At 54.6% G+C, this 22,013-nt stretch overlaps 2 protein-coding genes across 2 annotated transcripts in view; both read right to left on the bottom strand.

Moving 5' to 3' along the window:
- Positions 1-5,693: 5,693 nt before the first annotated feature.
- Positions 5,694-6,598, bottom strand: LOC117096067 (the record flags this gene model as incomplete). The annotated part of the gene is given in 2 exon segments (XM_033233000.1): positions 5,694-6,129; positions 6,131-6,598. Coding segments are annotated over 2 exon segments (612 nt in total), but the record flags the coding sequence as incomplete, so codon positions are not given.
- MICAL3 (microtubule associated monooxygenase, calponin and LIM domain containing 3) overlaps positions 5,694-22,013 on the bottom strand; it is a 122,195-nt gene continuing 105,875 nt past the window's right edge. The window contains 3 exon segments of the mRNA XM_033232996.1: positions 5,694-8,995; positions 9,077-9,150; positions 9,281-9,380. Of these exon segments, the coding sequence (XP_033088887.1) occupies positions 8,811-8,995; positions 9,077-9,150; positions 9,281-9,380 (359 nt within the window). The 3' untranslated portion in view covers positions 5,694-8,810.

The raw sequence follows: 22,013 nt of genomic DNA, 5'->3' as shown, positions 1-22,013 counted from the left end.
TTCAGATCTGAGATAGATGAGAGGCCAGGAGACACATGCCTCACCTTACGTGACGTTTCTGCCACCTTAATTCCTGTGTTAGTCTCTGTACCAAATCTCCCCCACATGTGATCTGACCCCGTGGCATCCTTCCTTTCCTACAAACTGCACTGAGGCCCAAGTGTCATCCTCCTCCAGCCAGAGGAGCCACTGTGGTGTTTCCGGCCATTGGCCTGGGCAGGAGCTGCTCCCACGTGTGCCATGGGCAGGGCCGGATCAGCCTTCAGGGAAGGGACGCCTGTATGGGACCAACTCAGGCAGCCACAGAGGGATGGCTCAGCACCCCACAAAACCCAAAGTTCACAGCGTCTAGGATCTGTTTACACGGCAGAGAAACGGATGTTCTTTTCCTGGTTCAAAGGTAGAAACAGGCTTGGAGAGCCACGTCCAGCATCAGCCAGCCAGGCAGAGGCCTGGTCTAGCCCTCGGTTCTCACAGGCATGTGGCCTCCAGTAAAGGATCTTCCTGGAGAGAGGGAGGAAGGCTCTTGGGATCATCTTTAGAGATGCTGATGGAGAAAGGAGGGGCTTCAGGTGGGTGCATGTCCCTTTATCTAGAATGCTTGGGACCAGAGATGTTTCAATTTTTCACATTTTGGAATCTTTGCCAACATGATGCTCAAAGGCAATCCTGCATTAGGGATTCTTAGCCTGTATCTCAGTTTTGAACGCTGGATCCAAAGTTTTGAATGGTGGATCCACCCCGAGGACTTCCCGGGGTGGGGCGCTGCCACCCCTGGGCCCTGTGTGGGAAAGCCAGCTTCAATAGTACACGTGCCACTGGCTCCCAACCCCAGCCGAGCTCACCATCCAGCTCTCAAAGCCAAGGGCGATTCTTTGGCACCTGAAAATGCATCTAAAACTATGACGTTTATAACTGCCTCAGCCCTACTTAATCTCTTTCTCTACACCAAATCTCCTCTCTACTGCGCGTGCTTACGCCTACATGCTCTGCTGCTACGGTGCCTTGCCAAGAGCGTGACTGTGCTTTAGTTCTCCCCAGGGCCTTGGAGAACTCTCCAGGGAGGAGGAGAGGATGGTGCTGCAGGGAGGATGCTGGGGGTGGGCCTTGTTCTCATGCCCCTTGTCTCATGCACGAAGTTCTTCACCCTCTTCCAAACCTTGACCTGGTGGGAGCAGAGACTACACCCTCCCTGGGGCCAGGGATAGGATGCCTGTGCCTGGGAACGCCAGCAGGCCTCCCCCTCACTCGGGGCTCTGCAAGGTTCTGGGCGCTGGTGCTGTCTTTGGTGCCATCCGATTGCTTCTGCTTGTGGGCCTCGCCCTGGGGCTGTTCACCGGAGTCCTTCTTATCACAATCCTGGCTTGAAATAAGTGGGTTTCTGATTTTCCATCCCTGATCCTGCCCTGCATCTTGATTCTGAGACTCCTCCCATCCCACCCTCTCCAACAGCAGCGACCCCTCCCATTAGCCACACACGATCGAGATGAAAAAGCATTGGCAGATGCTGGTGGAGCAGGCCTGCCCTTGACGTGGGCAAGAAGCTTGGGGAAAAAGACCATTTTCCTGCTTGTCTTTTCTTGTTAAAATACATGGCCACACCATTAGGGAAGGACAGGAAGAATTCTCTTACCAGCCAGCAGCGGCAACTCAGTAGCTACAGACACAGAGGGCAGAGGGCGGTCAGGAATGACTGGCCGTGGAGGAGCCGGGACCCGCAGGAGCTGCCAGCGGAGGTGGCCTGACTGGGCAGGTGGTCCCTGTGCTGGGCCTCCAGGCGGAAGGCATCCCAGAGCCCTCTGGGCGGAAGGCGTCCCAGAGCCCTGGTCATGGGCACATCCCAGCCCTCCGAGGGAACAAGTTTGGTCCGAGATGCATTTTTGAAAGGTATTTAATTCTCTAAAAACATTTTTTTTTGAAGTGGAGTCTCTCTGTTGCTCACTGCAAGCTCTGCCTCCTGGGTTCACGCCATTCTCCTGCCTCAGCCTCCTGAGTAGCTGGGACTACAAGCGCCCGCCACCATGCCCGGCTAATTTTTTTTGTGTTTTTTTTTAGTAGAGATGGGGTTTCACTGTGTTAGCCAGGATGGTCTCGATCTCCTGACCTCGTGATCCACCTGCCTCGGCCTCCCAAAGTGCTGGGATTACAAGTGTGAGCCACCATGCCCGGCCTCTAAAAACATTTTTTTTTTTTTTTTTTGAGACGGAGTCTCGCTCTGTCGCCCAGGCTGGAGTGCAGTGGCCGGATCTCAGCTCACTGCAAGCTCCGCCTCCCGGGTTCACGCCATTCTCCTGCCTCAGCCTCCCGAGTAGCTGGGACTACAGGCGCCCGCCACCTCGCCCGGCTAGTTTTTTTTTTTGTACTTTTTTTTTTTAGTAGAGCTGGGGTTTCACCGTGTTAGCCAGGATGGTCTCGATCTCCTGACCTTATGATCCGCCCGCCTCGGCCTCCCAAAGTGCTGGGATTACAGGCTTGAGCCACCGCGCCCGGCCTAAAAACATTTTTAAAAGAAGTAAGACCTTCCAGGGAAAGGGAGCTGCAGGCTGCTAGGTGCCTCTTTCTCCTTTTCTCCCAAGAAAGACCTGGCAGCCACTTTGCTGGGGAGACAACCAGGGGCTAGAGAGGCAGGTTTGGGCTGTGTGCAGTGGCTCATGCCCGTAATCCTAGCACTTTGGGAGGCCGAGGTGGGCGGATCACCTGAGGTCGGGAGTTCAAGACCAGCCTGACCAACGTGGATAAACCGCACCTCTACTGAAAATACAAAAACAGCCGGGCATGGTGGCACATGCCTGTAATCTCAGTTACTCAGGGGGCTGAGGCAGGAGAATCACTTGAACCCGGGAGGTGGAGGCTGTGGTGAGCCGAGATCGCGCCATTATACTCCAACCTGGGCAACAAGATCAAAACTCTGTCTCAAAAAAAAAAAAAAAAAAAAAAAGAGAGAAAAGAAAAGAAAGGCAGGCCCTGGACACTCAGGGGGGCTGGCCACTGAGAGGCTCCTCTCGCCTGCTGGACCTGGCGCCTGTGGGTTGAGCAGTCCCTCAGCGCTGACACTCCAGCATCCATCTGGACAAATCCTCATCCTTGATGATGGCCCTGTGAAGACCCAGGGCCCCATGGCCTGTTCCTGGAGCTGCTGCCTGGCTGGAGGGGTGGCTGGGGGCAATCGGGCTGGCCGAACGCTCTGGGAACACTGACTCCACAGGAGCCCCGCAAGTTCGTGAAACAGGGAGGCTGGCTTGGAGCTGCAGGGGGCTGCCTCCCGAGTCCTCCTAGGGTTCTCCCATCACGAGGCATCTATGCATCTACATGTGCCCTGACTCCAGAACCTCCAGCCTTCCTATGTGCTTCCTCATCCTAAGTTGGTCACTAGTCCCAAGTTGGTGGGAGGAACTCGAGGCAACGGCCAGGTGAGCGATGTGACCAGGCTGACGCCAGGGGAAGAGACAGGAACATACCCCGCCAGGACCCTGAGCTGGTGCTCACCTAAGTTGTTCTCCCTGCTGCCCTCTTGCAGGTGGGCAGACACCAGCAGCTGCAGTCGGTCTCGTGTCACAGCTGCTCCAGGTGGCTCCACATGCACCCACCAGATCCGGAGGATGCTGCCCCTGGCTTGAGGACCACTCAGTGCTGGCAGCCTCACCACGGTCCAGGTGTTGACTGTGCAGGGAGGCCCTCAGCCCCGTCCACCTAGTCCTGGGCCACCCTGCCCTGGCCCCCACGGCTGGAACCCAGCCTGCTCCAGTACTGGATGTGCACTCTGTGGCTTGGAGGCCACGCGGGCAGAAAAGGGGCTGTGTGTGCAGCACACGTGGCCTACCCACAGCAACTGGAGTCCACCTTCCCCAGCAAAGCCCCAGCTCCAGGAAGACCTTGCTTGGGGCAGGGGGCACACAAGGGGGCTGATGAAAAAGCTCCTGGTGAAGCCTAGCAGCCACAGGCTGTTGGGGCGGCCATGGGCCTGGTCTCACAGGCTCCTGGGCTGTGTGGCAGGTGGCTCCGGCCCCCAACCAGTGTTTGGGTAGTATGGCATCTCACCCTCCTCACTGGGCATCACTCGGGAGGGTCATCCGAGCAGGGGACACGAAGTGGAGAGGTCTAGTGCGTGGGCCAGTGTGGCCAGCTTATAAAATGGAATAAAATGGCACGTCTTGTCCCTTCATCATTGTTGGCTGATTGCTAAGACGGGACTGTGTGAGGGTTCAGGGTTCAGGAGGGACATTGGAGCTGTTAGATGTGGCGGTTCATGAAAGAAGAGCATCTTGTGTGTTGTTTTAAAATAATTTTTAAAATTTAAAAATGATAAAGCCTATACATTTTTTTTTTTTTTGACAGAGTCTCACTGTCACCCAGGGTGCAGTGGCACAATCTTGGCTCACTGCAACCTCCACCTCCCAGGTTCAAGCAATTCTCTTGCCTCAGGCTCCCCAGTAACAAGGGATAACAGGCGTGTGCCACCACCCCCAGCTAATTTTTGTATTTTTAGTAAAGACAGGGTTTCGTCATATTGGCCAGGCTGGTCTTGAACTCCTGACCTCAGGTGATCTGCCTGCCTCGGCCTCTCCAAGTGCTGGTATTACAGGCGTGCGCCACGGTGTGACCTTTTCGTGTGCTTCCGACAGTGGCACTGGCCTGGCCCAGCCTGCCTTCCTTTCTGATGTCCTCCCTAAAGTAACACTCATCATTTCCTGCTACCTGAGGTGGCCGTGAACTGCAGCTGAAGCCTGCCTGGTGCAGCTCTGACAAGCAAGCCCTTCCGAGGAACAAGAGCCTGGGGGTCAGGTGACTACCAAGCCCTGTTTCCTTTCCCAGCAGGCAAGTGACCCAGCTCTCTTCGCACAGGATGTCCTCTAGGGCCACAGGATATGCACTTTGAGCTGTCATTCATTTCTGTCCTCTGTCCTACCCGACATGCCCACATTTGTCCCGGCCAGGCCTTTGTTCTGGAATAGGTGGGAATGCAGCTGGAAGGACTGGGAGCCAGCTTCCACGAGTGACTTCCAGCCGGCCGGTGGGCGCCGCGGCTCGTGTGCACACAGCCACTGCGGTCTTTCCCTCCCTGCATGGTGCCTCTGGATTGTCACGGGGCCAGCCATGCTCCCAACAATGCAACACACCAAGGGAGGGGTTAGAGAGAGAGCTGGAGGTGCCTCAGAGGCTTCTCAGAACGAAGAAAGAGGAGCTGGCCAGGACTGTTCCCTGTCATCTCCTGGGGACAATTTTCAGGCTAAAGAGGAGTGACCCTACTGAGTGACCTCGAGATTGTTGAAACATCTGAAAGGTTTTGGCATGGGTGCTGTAGACCCCATGCATGCCATGGGCTCCCGGGTCAGCTGTGCTGCAGGACAGAGCCAGGCAGGGCTGGAGGGAGGGCTGCCAGGACCACAGCATCGCCCTGACTTGGAGCATCTCCACTTCGAAGAGCCCACTTCTCCTCCAGAGGTTACTGGGGCTTCGTCTGAAGAGTGGCTGCTTCTCCAACTTGGCTGCCTAAGACATTTACTCAAGTGACAGCAGTTGGTGGCTGAGCCAGGATATTATGGAGGACTAAAAAAAGCACAAACTTAAAAAAAAAAGATGCATTCTTTAAACAGTCTTGCACACACCCAGGCACAAGCTAGATGCATAGTACTTTGCACCTACACCATCCACCTGAAAAATACAGTACAATGACGTAAAAAACACACTATTTCTTTGAAAAACTTTTATTTAGCGTAAAACAGACCCATAGCCTTCATGGGTCAGATGTTACCACCTTTAAAAAAATGTTTAACTCTCCTTCCTGTCCCACTGAAAAAATTTTCTTGAAAGGGTTAAGAAGAGTCTATCATTGCTGGTCAAAATCGGCCTAAGGATGGCCGCCAGGGGCAAAGGCCTGAAGGCACCACTTGGGCAGGCCTGCAAGCCCACGGGTGCGGCACCCTCAAGCCCAGGGGCGGCTCCAGGGAGGCTGCATGCAGACCTCCACAGTGTTCAGCCTCCAGTTTAGTCAGCCTCGAGTTTGGGCTGCTCCTGCGCCTGGTACTTTATGTGCATGATACATGTGTATCCATCCTGCTTCCCTGCCTTCAAGGGAAGACTTAACTCTTGGAAAGAAAACCTGCCTGGAGCTGCACGTTCTCACAGCTGGAGATCGCTTCACATAGCAAGTTACCAGAGTACTCAAGTCAACTGCAAAGTGGTTACAAAATGGGAGCTTTAAAAAAAGTGCTCTCCTAGAACCGATGTCCTCACAGTCAGGAGTGGGAGGCTGGGGCTGCTGTGCGGGCCTGCGGCTCCATGGCGCCTCTCTGCAAAGGCTCGGGTCCGCTTTCCAGACTGCAGGCCGCTGTGTGTGCTGCGGAGGATGCCACAGTGTTAAGGCTGACCAGGACCAGGAGGTGACGCTGGGCTCTCCTGCTACACCCGGCCACTTGTAGCAGCTGCCTAGGCCACGCTCCTTCCGAGCCACTTTGCAAACTGCTTCCCCGTTGTGGGGCCAGCAGGAGCTACAAGGGCCAAAGGCAGCTCTGCCGGGCCTGGACTGGTTTTGTGGCTTTCGATAGGAGAGGTCTGGGAAAGGCCACGCCGCAGTGAAGGTCTTTTCCCACGTCCAATTTTATGGGAAGACTGGGGTTTGAAGATGGAATCTGGGAACCCTCCTCTCCCCTTTTTTAAGAGAAGAGAAAAGAAGACCTTTGCCTCACATGAGAGCAGGTGGAGGAGAATGAGAGCCATGGTGGCCACCAGCAGCGTACTTCCTGGATGTGCACGGGAGAGAGATGGCAGCTTCTGAACAGGGATGACACAGGTTCTTTGCTCCTTTGCAGTTGGGATGAATGTTCAAGTTGAGGCACAGTGTGGTTCCCATGGAAAGCCCAAGGTCAGCACGGCCCCTTGGCCTGCTCCGCTACGGGATGCCTTGGAGGGGCCAGGCCTCTGCTCCCAGCTGGCCCCAGCCCAGGGAGGCGGCAGGTGGCTGGAGCACCCCTAGGGGCAGGTGGGTCTAGCCCGGGGGGCTCCTGGCTGGACTATGCGCTAACTGCTTTGATGGACAAGCACCCCACCCCCGATTAGCTCAGTGGCTTGATGAGCTGTACACAGCCAGGCTGGTGCAGAACCATGAGAAAGGAACGGTTTGGGTATAGGAGCTAGTGATTCGGGGCTCGCCACCCTTTATGGCCCCATGAAGATCCGGCACAAGGCAGGTGCCCGTCACCCTTGGGAGGGAGGGCGGGAGTCTCTTATCTGCTCGAGAGAGGCCAGCCTGCATCCCAGCATCCACTGCAGCTCTTGCGTTTCCGTCTGGGTGAATCTTAGGCTGGGAGGAGGGACTTCACCAGCCACGATTCCAGGGTCCCACCCTGTACCCTCTTGGCCAGTGTGGACGAGGGCCCATCCTGAAACCTTCTTTAACATACGTGTGGAGGAAGGTGATGATGCCCTGGCACCCAAACTGAGAAAAGGGTGAGTTCTGCAGAGCCAGAATTCTCATTGGGAGGGTGAGAGTGGCGGCTCTGCCGTTAGCTTGGTCCAAAACAGAACGGAAATGCCCCCTCATCATGTGAGCGGTCCAGACGGTCTAGCGCCAGGGTGAGGCAGGCACCAGGTGCAGGAGGGGACAGAAAGCTGTGAGCAGGACCCAACGGGGGTCCTGGGCAGCTCCCTGATGCCAGCCAGGCCAGTGATACGAAGAGAAAGGCTAATAAATAGATGCACGTGGCAAGCGCCGGGCAGCCCTGGACCAGGCCATGTGGGACGCAGCAGATGCCGCTGTGGCTCCCGCACCCGGGCGCCAGCCCCGGACCAGGCCGCGTGGGACGCAGCAGACGCCGCTGTGGCTCCCGCACCCGGGCATCAAGTGATCAGTGTCTCTAGTAAAGATATACAAACCAAGTTACTTCTTTTCAAGTATTAAAAAAATAAGTTAATTGACAAAAAGGGTTTGAAGCGGCTGAGCGTCTTGCCAGGTTGTCAGCTTCATTTCAATGTGCAAACACAGGAAAAACGCCGAGGAAGAGGTCGTCTCCTGCCCCAACATAAATGTGGAACAGCGACAATGCCTGTCTGCCAACTGGGGGCGTAGGATGTGGGGCCTCATCCTGTCCCCCAAAGTCAGCATTTTCCAGTGTCAAAATGGTTGTGAACTACAAGCAAAATGCAGCAACCCACAGGCCTCAGGCCGCAGCCAGCGAGAGGCCCAGGCATTTGGCCACTTAGGGTCCAGTGTGTGGTGTTTGGCTGGAGAGCAGACCCCTCCTGCGTCCTCCTAATTTGCATAATCAATTCCGGAGCCTGCCCACACTTCCATGTCTCCTGTGATGCTGGCGTGGGCATGACGGGACACCTCCCCATCCTGGGTCTCAATCGCACCCTGCTTTCGTGGGGTACTGTTTACGTTTCTTTGGTGGTGCTCCAGGGAGCATGAAGAAGACAGTGGCCCTCGCAGGCTGTGGTGGCGCACTGTGTTCTGACGGGAGCTGCTTCCCTCTCTTACCAAATGTGCCAGTGGAAGAAAGGGGGCATAGCCAGCACATCCTCAGGGAGCGTGCGGGGTGGGCCCCTGCGTCATGCCACACACACCGTGCTCCTCCTCTGAGCGGGAGGTCCAGGTGGGCCTCCTCCCAGGAGGTGGCACCGTCTCAGATAACCACTGTCCCCTGGGGCTCCCCACTGCATGCGGGACTCGACCACTTTCCAAGCAGCACACGGGCATCTGAGCATAAACTCCAAGGAGGTGCCAGGCCTCCTCAGATCGTGGCTTCGGGTGGTTTGGAGGCCACTACCCGGCCAGGCGGATGCCAACAGAAAATGGAGCGCTGGGTGTGAGCTCAGGACCAGTTAAGGCTGAAGCCCTTGGACAGCATGGCAGCCTCCAGGTCCTTGTCCTCCTCTCTCTCCCGGAGCCGCTGCTCCTCCAGCAGCGCCACCAGTGAGTCTCTCTGCTCCACCACTTCCAGCATCTCATTGAGAATCTGCTTCTCTTCAGACAGCTCCTCCTCAGTCTTAAGGTGATCTTGAAGGAGAAGAAGGCATGAGGTGAGGGGCCTGGAGGTGGCACCCACCCCGGGCTCCATGGGTGCCTCACCCCACTCACCTTCCACTGCCATGCGTTCCCGGAGCTCCTGCTGCAGTCGGCTCTGCCGGTCTTCCAGCTCCAGCTCCCGGGCACTGAGGAGGGAGGGCAGGAGGGAGATCAGCCACTGTGACTGGGGACCACCCCTCACCCCCAAATCCGGAAGGACCTCCATGCCTGCTGTGACAAGCATGGCACCAACAGCCCCTACCCAAGGCCACTCACAAGATCATCAGCTCCGACTCGTAGCGCACCATGGCGTTCTTCTCCTGCACTAGCTTGAACCACTCCTGCATCAGCTTGGGGTCGTCCTTCTTGCCCATGCCTGCCGAGAGAACATTCGTGTGGGGTGCAGGGAGTGCCGTGCCCACCCTGGCCCGCAGGAATCACACGGGGCAAATGTGCAAAGAGGGCCGAGCAAGATGCTGCCGGAACTTCCACTCCCAAGCCAGGCCCAAGGTTTGCCTGCAGCCATGGGGCCCTGGCGCCCCCTCCCCGGGGCCTGCGCTTCCCCGTGTCCTGCCATCCCTGCTCACCCGTCAGCGACCTCGCCAGTGGGGACCTTGCCCTCCCCGGGCCTGGTTTCTGCCCCTCCTGCTCCCTGTGCTCTCCTAGGATGACTTATGTCGCTTTCCCTTTCTTCCCCTTCAATGTTTATTTAGCACTTGCTACATGCTGGGTCTCCTGGGAGGAAACCACTCTCAGAAAAAACGCAAAGTGAATTTGTAAACTGCACCCTGCCCTCAGGTCATGCTCATTAACTCAGCTCTTTCTTGGGCCACTCCCCTCTCCAGGGGCTACCAGAATAGATGCCTTGTCATTTGTTTACCTCCTGACCAGGCAGAGAAGACACCACTCCTTAACTTGTGGTCTATCAAGCTTCCGGATGCCTCCCACGGGATCCCGCATGCTGGACGCAGGGATCTCAGGATGGCCACCGGGTTTCTCACCAAGAGCAGAGAAACGCTAGCAGCCCCTGGGGATGGAAGGAGGTGGCCACGCCCTGCCCTGGTCCAGTCCAATAGAATGCCTGTGGCTGGTGGCTGCCTGCTAGCTCAGGCTGCCTGAACCAACAGGTGCCCATACCAAACCGCCCCCCAGGGGCGGCCTGACCGCTGGCTTCACTGTGGCAGGAGGACAGAAGGAAGAAGTCTCCAAAGGACCAAGCCACCCAAGGAGGGAACAAGGTCCTTTTCCTCGGAGCACGGAAGTTCATGGCAAAAGTGTGGTCCCACCTAAAACACATGCTGTGTCAGTGGCTCGTCAATATTTTTGGATTACAAACCACTTTGAGAATCTCATAAAAGCTAGGGACTCTCTTCCTAGAAAAATGCCTATGTGTGCAGAGCAAACCATTGGATGCAGAGTTCCAGGCTGCTCCTGGGCTTCCTGTGGCCCGTCCGTGGGCCTCAGGTTAAGGGGCACTAGACGGGGACATCTTTCAGAGGCCCCTGCACTCTGCGTCGCTTGGCAGGGTGTGTTCTCGGCCAGTTAAGACAAGCCCAGGAGTGTGAGGAACACAGCCTCTGAAGGGCCAGCCACAGCCCGAGCCCTCCCTCACTGCTCGCTGCCTTTCTCCACCTGCCTTTCTGGCACATGGTACACAGACACATCTCTTATCTGCAGTGGTGTCTGCTAGACAGTTAGTCTCTACCCAATGGCCACACGAAGGAGGCAGAAACGCATCATGTTCAACAAGCAGGGGTGAGTGTCTGTACCATGCCCTAGTGCCCATGCGGTTCTGCTCCCAAGGGGGTTCCTGCCCCTGAGCCTCCTCTGAAGGACGAAACCCCCCCCCCCGGCCTGTCCAGCCCGCGACTGTGGAGTGCCTGCCTGAGGGTCAGGGGACCAGCGCTCTCCTCACCCAATCCAATAGGCTTGGGTCTTGGCTTTTAAGCCAGTCCCCACTCAGTTCCATGCATTGCTTTCGGAGCGTCTCTGCACAATGTGCCCACACAGCCGTGGAGGAGGGGCCCCGGCATGCAAGCTGTCCAGTGCGCCTGGCCGCGGCGGCACCAGGGAGACTCTCCCGCTGCCCACCTCCCCGCGAAGACACAGAAAATGCCACCGGAGACGTGCGGACAGCGCTCACTAGCTACGGCGAGCTCGCCCACGGCCGCCAGGCAGGGGCTGTGGTGTGTGGGCGAGAGTCGGGTGAGCGCTGTGGATGGCAGGTAAGAGTTAGCAGGGTTAGTCATGGCCACACCCCCCACATGCCTTTCAACAACAATCTTATCACCACAACAGACTTCAAATCAGACAAACTTAAAAAACACACACTCAGCAAGACACGAGGTAGAGAGGTTTGCTTTCAGTGGTTGTTTGGAAAGGGGCCCGAGGGCGCTTGTGTAGACCAGTCTTTGTAAGGACAGTATTCCTTGACGCTCCCATCCAAATCGCTGCACACAGGCGGGAGGATCCTCACCTGTATCCCTGCCCCTCTATCTGGATCTGAGACTTACAGGCCCCAGCCATGAAAGGCCAGCCAATGCTGTAGCCCTGAAGGGCCCAGACCTGGAGGCTCTCTGGCTTCACTCTGCACCCTGGTCCTCCCCATAGACAGTCAAAGGGATACTGTACCTTTAGAAACTGCCACAGACTCATGACATTTTGTAACAGGACCATTGAGGGTCAGAGAGAGACAGAGAGAGAGAGAGAGAGAGAGAGAGAGGTAGGTGGGTTCTGGCTCTGTGTTTGACTAGTGTGGCTACACCCCCTCCGAGGTAGCAGGGATGGGGTTGGCGAGGTTACGTTACCTTCCTGGACACAGCAAGGGCAGAAGGAGAGAGGTCTACGTCGTGGAGTCCCGCCACTGGGCTCAACTTCAAAAGGACCAAACAAGGAAGAGGAGGAGGAGACGGAGAAAGACAAGAAGGAAGAGGAGAAGAGGAGCAGGAATTTGGAAGTGGAGAGGGACAGGGAGAAGGTGGAATAAAAACAAGCAGAGGACAAAAAGCATAAAAAGTGAGAAAGGAACAACAGGAGGAAAAGAAAAAAATACAAGAAATGGAGAAGCAGAAACAAGGGAAACAAAGTCTACAAATGAATTAAGTCCTTTTTTCAGCATGGAACTGAACGAGAGCAGACCCAGCTCCGGGCAGCATCACAGAGGGGGTGTGGGCTCAGAGCAGCGGTGTGAGTTCCTCCAAGAGGGATGACGTGTCCCCTACATGATGGCAGCAGTCGGGCCACAGGGCCCTCCCGCCTCTACTCCTTATCAGGAGGGCAGTGGCATCTGGGTTGTCATACAGTGGCTTCTGGGGCCTTGGGCCCCCTCCTCAAAGCCCCTGGATAGGTCTGCCTGGCTCTGAGAAAGACTGCATTCAGTAAGTGGCCAACATGGCTTCCAGGCTTGTAGGTGACAACCTGGGGTCACCTCCCAGACCCACATGGAATCCTCTAAGATGTCACCACAGGTATGTGCTTGAGGCAAAGCTGGTCTTGACAAGTGCAGGGCAAGGGGGGCCTCTTTGTCTGTGAGGGCAGCACCCCATCCTGCGATGGACCTCCAGGACGCTCACACCTGCGCTGCTTCCAATTCTGAGCCAGAACAATTTTGGGGAAACGTACACACACAGAGGTGACTTCCACCCGTCCGTGTCACTGTCCCCTCTCTCCCCCAGGCATGGGGAGAGACAGCCACCCCGTTCTTCCTTCTGGTCCTTCTATGGCTGTGCGGGGACCTCATGCTGCAGCTGGGGGCTGCCACACTCTGGACTGTGAGACCAAAGGGGTAGGCTGACAGGACATGGCGAAACTTACAGGAACAATGCTGGGAGGAGTGCTGGCGGGGCACCGAGAGCCAGTGTGCACAGACATCTCTAGATCTGGGGTCTGATGCCTACTCAAGGACGAGGGAGAGGAGTTTGGCAAGGGACCATCACAGAACCACAGAGCACACACAGGGACAACAGAGCCCAGGAAGACACGGGGCCTCGGCCCACGGGCAGGGCAGTGTGTGGTTTACAGAGAACAGGGTTGAAGAAATGGCCTTGACTCAACAGAAGGCCAACAGGACAAACGGCTGGCTGAGAGGCCCCTCTGCGGTGCCGCTGCATGAATACAGGGGTTTTCTGCCTTTGAACCCTTCCAGTGTGGTGCACAGTGCTTTGGGCACACTGAATCTGCTATTGGGTACAACTTCGAAAGCAAAGCCAGGGACAGCGTGCATGTGTGTGAAATGCTGACTGTACCCAGTGTGCTCAATACACACGGCTCAGCCAGCCGAATGCACGGGTACGAGGGAGGGTTTCTTTCCGCAACAATATTCTCTGCCTTACAGCCGACCTACAGTCAACCTCGGCTTCAAAGTGTAGTCTGTGTTGAGGCTTGGAACACCTGGATGAATCCCATCAAATACGTCCGTGCACACTCCCTGCCCCCTCCTGCGACTGGTGTCACAGGTGAATAGGCCACGCTGTGGAGTGGAACAGCGTCCATGTGATACACGTCCACAACACATCCAAAAGGAAGAGGCAGGCGCCTGCACGGGTATACATTACAACACGTGTTTCTGCTTTCTGGACAGCACAAAATACAGCTTTCAGCTGTTTTTATGTAGGCCACATCCTCATACGCCCTTCCCAATACAGAGGACAGAACAGAAATTATGAAATGAAATTAGGGAAGGGGAGCATCAGGTAAAGCAAGCATTTAAAGAAACCAAAAAGGCTTTCTCCTAGCAAGAGGCGGAAGCGCATGTCAGTGGCGGTGAGTCCACGCTGCACTGATTACCTTCGGACTTCCCTGTACGCTCCACCACTTCCACAACGAACGAGGCTACTTTTATAACCAGAAAAAACACCCTATCAATACAATTTTCAAAAGAAGAAGTGGAAGGGAAAAACCAATCAAACAAGGGGAGTTCCACCCGACTGGAACCCAACCTGAGCAGGCATGGGGCCGGGGTGGGGGTTTATAGTACATGCTTTGCCTTTTAGGGGGATGTAAGAAACAGAAGATTTGGTTCACTGATTCTAAGAACAAAGATGCTGTCAAGCTTATGGCAAATGGAAGTTTTTTGGTTTTTCTTAACGTCAGGGTAACGGGTTTCCATCTGTTGCTAACAGGTGCTATAATTTACCACTTCTCAAAGCACTCTGGCGTGCCCTGGATGCCGGCCACCCCTCCTGAGCTCCCGAGCAGTGAGCGGGTCCTGGTCAGAGGACCCCTCCTCCCTGGAGCACTCTGCTGAGTACCCAACACTCGTGGGCACATCTGCTCCATCTTTCCCTCTGAAGCAGCACTTCCTTTGGACGTGTGACCTGGGGTTGGCTCTTTAGTGCCACTTGCTTGACCCGTGGCGGGCAGGCAGTGCCTGTCACCAAATTTCAAAAGCAACAGTATACCACCAGGGAGTGAGGCCTGTCCAGAGCAGTGCATGAGATGAGCATGGACGGCACTCTCTGGTTTCAAGGGGCCCTCATATGCACCGCCCACGTGAACCTCACACCGGCCAGGTGTGGCTGCCGGGAGGGGCAAATTCAAATGAGGGTTCTGAGGCTCAAAGGAGTTAAGTGTGGCAGAGCCTGGAAAAGAAGCCAAATCTTCTTGCCCACTCTGAACTCAGAGCTTGCCCTCTTTAAGGCCAACACGGACTCCAGGCAAATCTAACAAATGCTGGCGTCTCAGGCAGCTCAAGGAAGAGCAGTCCCACAGACCCTGATCAGAATGTCACACCTGGAAGGGAGGCCCGATGTCCCTTCCTGCCTCGTCTTCTGAAGAGGCCCTCAGAGGGTAAGTAGAGGCTGTTTTGTCTGTGCCGGGGAGACAGTGAAGGCAGGATCTGAATCCAGACCTGGCATTCCTCAGTCGGGGTGCCCCCTACACTACCACCTGTCCCTGAGTGCACCTGAGCACCTCACTCCAAGCCCTGCCTCTCGCGGACCCAGGACCCAGTGTGGGGTAGAACGGCCGACAGGGTGGGGAAAAGAGTGGCCAGCCGTAGGGCAGGTCCCCTTCTCTGTACTCGTCCTTCTATAGTCCCACGTTCTCTCCGACCAAGACTCTTCACCTTTGCACACTGCATCAAGACACCTGGGCAGCTGGAAAAACAAGCCAGCAGATGAGCCCGCACACTGAGCCTCCATGATCATCATCTGAAAGGCAGGCAGGGCCTACTTTAGTCCTTCTGGTACTCAAAATCCAAGAGCTATAGCCCTGAGACTGGGGGGCAAGAGGCCTGAGTGCCTTGCTCACAAGGATTGGTGAGGATATGGTCAGAAAGCTCGGAGGTGCGGGGGCTCACACCTGAGATCCCAGCACTTCGGGAGACCAGGGTGAGAGGACTGCTGGAGTCCAGTTTGAGAGCAGCCTGGGCAATGCAGTGAGACCCTGTCTCTACAAAAATTAGCTGGGTGTGGTAGCGTGAGTATCTATAGTCCCAGCTACACAGGAGGCTACAGTGGGAGGACTGATTGAGCCCAGGAGGTCAAGGCTGCAGGGAGCCGTGATTGCACCACTGTACCCCAGCCTGGGTGAGTGAGACCCTATCTCTAAAAAGTAAATAAATAAGTAATACCCAGAGGGGCCAAGACAAAGGCCCAACTCTGTTCACAGCCCAACAACCACCAGTGACAACCTGTGTGGTGGTAGGTGCTGGCTTGACGCTCTGCATTTCCAACTCCATCATTCAATTCTGCCTGGTTATATTTAACCCACTGGCTTCTACATTGATGCTGATATCAAAAACAGAAATGTCATACGTGAATCATGGCTTGTGGTAAGGACAATGTGGGAGACTAATAATTTATACCAGAAATGTTTACTGAGCACCCCAAATGCACCAGCCACCAATGCTAACCACGTGGCAGCCAAAGCAGGGAAGAACTTCTGCTGGGAAGCAGAGGTGTGCACAGCCACAGCAGGCAGGCCAGTTGTTGGGCTGTTCTCCAAGGTTGCTGAACAACTGGCCCTAGGGACCGGCCTCATCTCAGTATCCGTCTCTGCCCACTAGACAGGTTCCCAGCCCCCCCGGTTGGACAAAGGCACCATCACCACAGAGCTGGGGAGGTCCCTAAAGCAGTGTTCAGTAGGCCAAAAGAGGGCCCCCTAGGGAGACTTCTAGGGACCAGAGGTCCCAGCCTGGAATGTTGCATTTCCCCAGGGAACACGGGTTAGGTTGTGGCGTGTCACCAGACTAGTACCATACACAGAGGTGTAATGAGGAAAATGGGCTTTTTATGAACTGAGCCACCATTTACAACTGTATTTCCATGTGAAAATACAGAATTCCAAATAATCAGCTTGCAAGCGCTTTAGAACACCAGCCTTTCAAGAGCTGGAGGCTGGCCCCACACCCTCCCTGCTGATATGCTGTTGTGCGTTTCATGCACACAAACTCTGTAGAGCCCCAAGGTTAGCGTCTTCCCCGTTCAGCCACACTTTTGGAACATCCTGCATAGACAGAGATCATTTTTGGTTTTCAGTTCCTTTGGGTCTCTGAGGATCACACTCCAAAGCGTCAGGGACAGGAAAGAGGCTCACTTATTTCTCAGGCATATTTTGAGGCCCCACTTTCCTTCCTCTCTGGGCAGCCGTGTGCAGCCCTTAGCTTACCAGGGTGGACTCTCATTTCTCACACTTATTTTGGCGGTAATGCCACTGTACTGACTGCTAAAGATAGTACCACTATAAATAATAACAAATATTATGATAAATAGAGTGTTGGAGCAATGCCTTTTTATCTAACTCCTGTCACAGACACCAAAGAGCTTTTGTCACCTTTTCCTAGGAAACACCATGGGCATTACCTGTCACAGCTATGCCCAACTGACTGGATTAAACTTTCAGAAAGCAGCCAGGTGCAGTGGCTCACACCTGTAATCCCAGCATTTGGGATGCCCAGACCGGTGGATCACTTGAGGTCTGGAGTTCAAGACCAGGCTGGCCAACATGGTGAAACCCCGTCTCTACTAAAAACACAAGATTAGCCGGGTGTCATGGCGCATGCCTGTAGTCCCAGCTACTCGGGAGGCTGATGCAGAATTGCTTGAACCCAGGAGGTGGGGGTTGCAGTGAGCTGAGATGGCGAACCCACTGGGTGGGTTCCAGCCTGGGTGACAGAGCCAGACCCTGTCTCAAAAACTTTCAGAAAGCGAAGTGCTCAGGGCTGGAATTCCTTGGCGGCTCAGGTTTATGGAATGGCGCCACCACGGATTTTCCACTCTGCCTCGCTCAGGTTATGCAGCCTGGGAAGTGTGAGGGAAGACTGACCAAATGTTTTGCTGACGAAGAAGGCACTCGGCTATTCTGAGTCCCCAACTCAGGAAGCCTATTTGGTGGGCACCACCAGTGCCATGCTCCTGGCTGGGGGCAGCCTTGGCACTGCAAGGCTGACGTCCAGTGTAAAACCTTGAGTGACGACAAACAGCATGGCCCTGACAGGGGTCCCAGCTGGCTGGTGTGCAATACTGCAGACATGCGAGCAGCTGTCATGACAGGGTGAGGCTGGTAGCAGTCCCAGTCCAGCATACACATAGCGGGGCTGGGAGACGCCTGGCGCTACACAGACTTAAGTGCAGAGGTAAAGCTCCAGGTTGGGAGGAAAAGTAAAGGCAAAAAACCAAACACGTGCATGTAAGAATTACAATCACAGACACACGCACACACACACACGTACGTTGAGACACCGCGCAGGTTCCGAAGTTCCTAAGCAAAGCAGAGCCAGGCTGACGGTGGACTGCTCAGGCAAACCAAGAATCTATCAACATGAAACTCAGAGAAGCAGACAGAACAGGAAGATGGTTGCTCAGAAGGGCAAGGGGCAGGCACCCCTGCACCCCCATCTCACAATAGCAAGAGGCCACCCTCCAGTCCTTCATGTTACATTTCTAAACCTTTCGTGTTCTTTAAATTTTCCTTTGAGATATATAAATCAAGAGATGAGGTCCCCGAAAACTAGAAATTATGTGTGTGTGTTTTCAATCTGTTTAAGAAGAAATGTGGTTTTCTTCTACATTTCCCGTCATCGGTCTGTTCTAGTGCAACAGAGCAGGCTGGGCTGGGCCTGTTCAGGGTCCCAGGGAAGAAGGCAGAAGGGGAGTGGCCACCTGGGGACCCTTCCTCTCTGGCCCAAAGGTTGTTTTGAGTCTTTTTAATGATTTCTTTGGAAATCACAAGGTCCAGCTATACGAAGAAGGGAAATTTTCATTCTTTATGTCCTATGGCTGAAAAAAGAGACTTTCAGAGCCTTTAGGTAGTTCACTGAGAGCCACTGAAAGAGCCTGGAGTAGGACAGGCAGAGCACAGGGCAGGAGCAGGAGGTGGCATTCCTAGCGCTCCGAGGGCTGCTTGGAGCTTTGCTCTGCCCACGGGAGAAATGAGACAGGTGCTATGGTACAGAAATGGGGCTTTGGGGTGGCCTTTTGGGGATGCAGGCACAGAGGGGCAACCAGGTTTCACATATGAGACTCCAGATCTCAAAAGGGTGATTTTCCTTCCAATTAACGAATATTACCAAGTGCTCCAAGAATGAAACAGCAGAAACAGAAAAGAAACCTAATTCTGGCATTGCCGTCATCCTCACGGGCATGGCGAGAACAGGGCCTGAAGTCCACAAGAGACTCCCTGCAGAGGGGAATGTCCTCTTGTAGCAGCAGCCCCTATGTGGTGAGCAGAACCCAAGAAGGCTTGAATTCACGCAGCATAACGGTCTGGGAGAGGGTAAGTGATGGGCTGACGAGCTCACCTCCAAAGGGTTTTGAGTGTCAGTGGTGGGGTGCTGTACTTCACAAGGCACCCTGAGTTTCCTTTTTCTATTTACTTCATTTCCTCCTGGAACTTGTTGGAATTCTAAATCCAAAAAGCTAGTAGCTGGAGTCTGGGGACCCAGAGGAGAAAGCAGCTCACTACCTCTTCTCACTCAAACAAGGTGGGTAAAGAAAGCAGGAGATGCGGGCCAGGCGCGGTGGCTCACGCCTGTAATCCCAGCACTTCGGGAAGCTGAGGCAGGTGGATCACCTGAAGTCAGGAGTTCGAGACCAGCCTGGCCAACATGGTGAAACCCCATCTCCACTAAAAATACAAAAATTGGCCGGGTGGGGTGGTGGGCGCCTGTAATCCCAGCTACTTGGGAGGCTGAGGCAGGAGAATCACTTGAACCCGGGAGGCGGAGGTTGCAGTGAGGCCAGATCGCACCATTGTACTCCAGCCTGGGTGACAGAGCGAGACTCTGTCTCAAAAAACAAACAACACCAACAAAAAATAAAAAAACAAAGCAGGAAATGCGATGGGTGTGTTGATGGGTGCATTAATGGCATCTTGAACTGCAAGGGAAGGGTGGATACAATCCTAAAGAAATGCGTTCTGACAGCCCCTTCCAGGAGATTCTGAATGTAAACAAATCTCTTTTTCTTTTCTTTTCTTTTTTTTTAAGAGACAGCGTTTTGCTCTGTTGCCCAGACTGGAGTGCAGCGGTGCAATCACAGGTCACTGCAGCCTCAAACTCTTGGGCTCATGTGATCCTCCCACCGTGGCCTCCCTAGTAGCTGGAACTACAGGCACGCGCCACCATGCCCAGCTAATTTTGAAAATTTCTTTATAGAGACAGGGTTTCACCATCTTGCCCAGGCTAGTTTCAAACTCCTGGGCTCCAATGATACACCTGCCTTGGCTTCTCAAATTGCTGGGATAACAGGTGTGAATTTTTTCACACATGGAAATTTGCTTAGCATGGACATGAATACTCTCGAGGTGATGTTAGGAGGAGGCAAGAGGCATGAGATGGGAAAAGGGTCTGTTAATTGGAATGGAAGCACCGGCCCTTCTGCAGCACCAGTGGCTGTTGAGTGTGGAGGTCCAGGAACACATCAGAAGCCCTGGGGCACCGACGGAGTCTGCAAGTGGGTGGGTGCGTGGGAGCGCGGGATCGGAGAACATAGGAAGCACAGACAGCAACAGTCTATCTTCCCAGGGAGGCAAGAGCCCCGCCTTGGATGTGGCACTGTCTGATAGGTGGAATCACAGAATTATGACATTGGTTTTTAAATGAATGGGCCAAGAAGTGACCCTCTTAAAAGAATGGGGTCAGGGTAAAACATGAGACAATTATCTTTGCCATTCTTCTGTTTGAAGACCACCTCTAGGCATGGAGCCTCCACGGGGAGATGAAGTGGGTAGACTGCCACATTACGGACACAGAAACAGGGAGGAGGAGCCAGAGTCCCCAGCATTCCCCTTGACACAATGGCAGCTGCCAGGAGAAAAGCTGCCCAAAGCTTAGAAATGAGACACAGGGATCAGTCATTCCTCTGAACTAGTACAAATGGCAAGATGCCAAACATACTGCAACCTCTAAGCTAGTGGTTCTCCTGCTCTAGAGGGCATCAGAACCCACTGGAAGGTCTGTTAAGCACATAACCAGGCCTCACCCCAGAGTTTCTGATTCTACAGGTCTGGGGCAGGACTGTCCCTTTTTTTTTTTTTTTGAGACAGAGTCTCGCTCTGTTGCCCAGGCTGGAGTGCAGTGGTGCGATCTCGGCTCACCGCAAGCTCCACCTCCCGGGTTTATGCCATTCTCCTGCCTCAGCCTCCCGAGTAGCTGGGACTACAGGCGCCCGCCACCTCACCCGGCTAGTTTTTTTGTATTTTTTTAGTAGAGACGGGGTTTCACCGTGTTCACCAGGATGGTCTCGATCTCCTGACCTCGTGATCCGCCCGTCTCGGCCTCCCAAAGTGCTGGGATTACAGGCTTGAGCCACTGCGCCCGGCCAGGACTGTCCCTTTCTAACAGGCTCCTAGGTGATGCTGCTGCTGGTCCAGGGACCACACTGTGAGAACCATGGCCTTGAGCTTTTTCTGTCCTCACTGAAAAGAAGTACAAAGTGAGCCCCAGGACACAGCAAGGAGGGAGCGATGTTGTTATGGGCACCTGTCAACCTGGCTTTGAATCTGGTGAATCTGGGCAGAAATCACAACAGAGAAGCCTTTCCCTCGCACTCGGCTCTTCGGGGAGAAATGAGAGCACACCCCAGTGGAAATGGTGGGGCTGAGGTCCTGGCATGTTTTCTTCCTTGCGTAAGGGCGGCAGGCAGTGAGCTCCCTAGCAGATACGACTCCTACAAGCAGTGAGGGATGAGATTCAGGGCAAAAGCTGTGTTGGACTGTGTGTATTCAGGGGAGCAGGATGCAGATGCAAGGCTGGCGGAGTGGGGTAGGCAAAGTGTTATCACAAAAAATGAAAACGACCCCAGACAGCAAAAGCAAGCTCAGATCTTCCTCTGGAGCACATGTGGGCAGGGGGGAGATCAGCACGCTGCTGTTTTGAGCTGGAAAAGGGTCTGTGCTTTTGCCATTTGGTTACTGGGTTGATTTCTCTGTTTTTGTGAGCAGGGGCTGGGAAGCGCAGGTGGAGAAAGGGTGTCAGCGGGGTTAGTGTCAGCACAGATGCTGCCATACATACCACCCAGATGCAAGTCGATGAGGTCACTGTAATAAGACTCTCCCCAATAGTCTACAACAAGGAATCGGTGAAGAGAGAGTTATTCCATCAGGTAACCCTCCTGTTCCCCCACACCCAAAGCAATCAATGATATGGAGCGTAAGAAACAGACACAGCGAGGCAGTAGAGGAACGGCTGGAAAGCATGCGTGCCTAAGTGCATCACACACCGCATGTCCACACATGCCGTATCTGCATACTGCGTGGCTGTGGGAGGAGGGCAGTAAATCAAACCCACCGCGGGGAGTCAACAGTCACTATCAACACATCCCACGCACGCCAGGGATCATCCAGGACAGAGACTTTGGCTTTGCTGGAAACTCCCACCCCTGGGACTGAACCTTCTCTAACTAATGGTTAATAGAGTGGGGCTGCCTGCTTGTCAGTTGTGATACTGGAAGCCCCAGCCTCAGGGGCTGGAGGCAGGAGGCAAACATCCTACAGAAGCTCTGCAATCCTTAGGTTTCACAAAGTCGGTGCTCTCCCAGGAATTCCCACGACCCCACTGCTGACTCTATCA

Source organism: Trachypithecus francoisi, unplaced genomic scaffold, assembly GCF_009764315.1.
Source record: "Trachypithecus francoisi isolate TF-2019V2 unplaced genomic scaffold, Tfra_2.0 Lachesis_group14, whole genome shotgun sequence".
Lineage (NCBI taxonomy): Eukaryota > Metazoa > Chordata > Mammalia > Primates > Cercopithecidae > Trachypithecus > Trachypithecus francoisi.
This window is presented reverse-complemented; position numbering and strand designations above follow the sequence as displayed.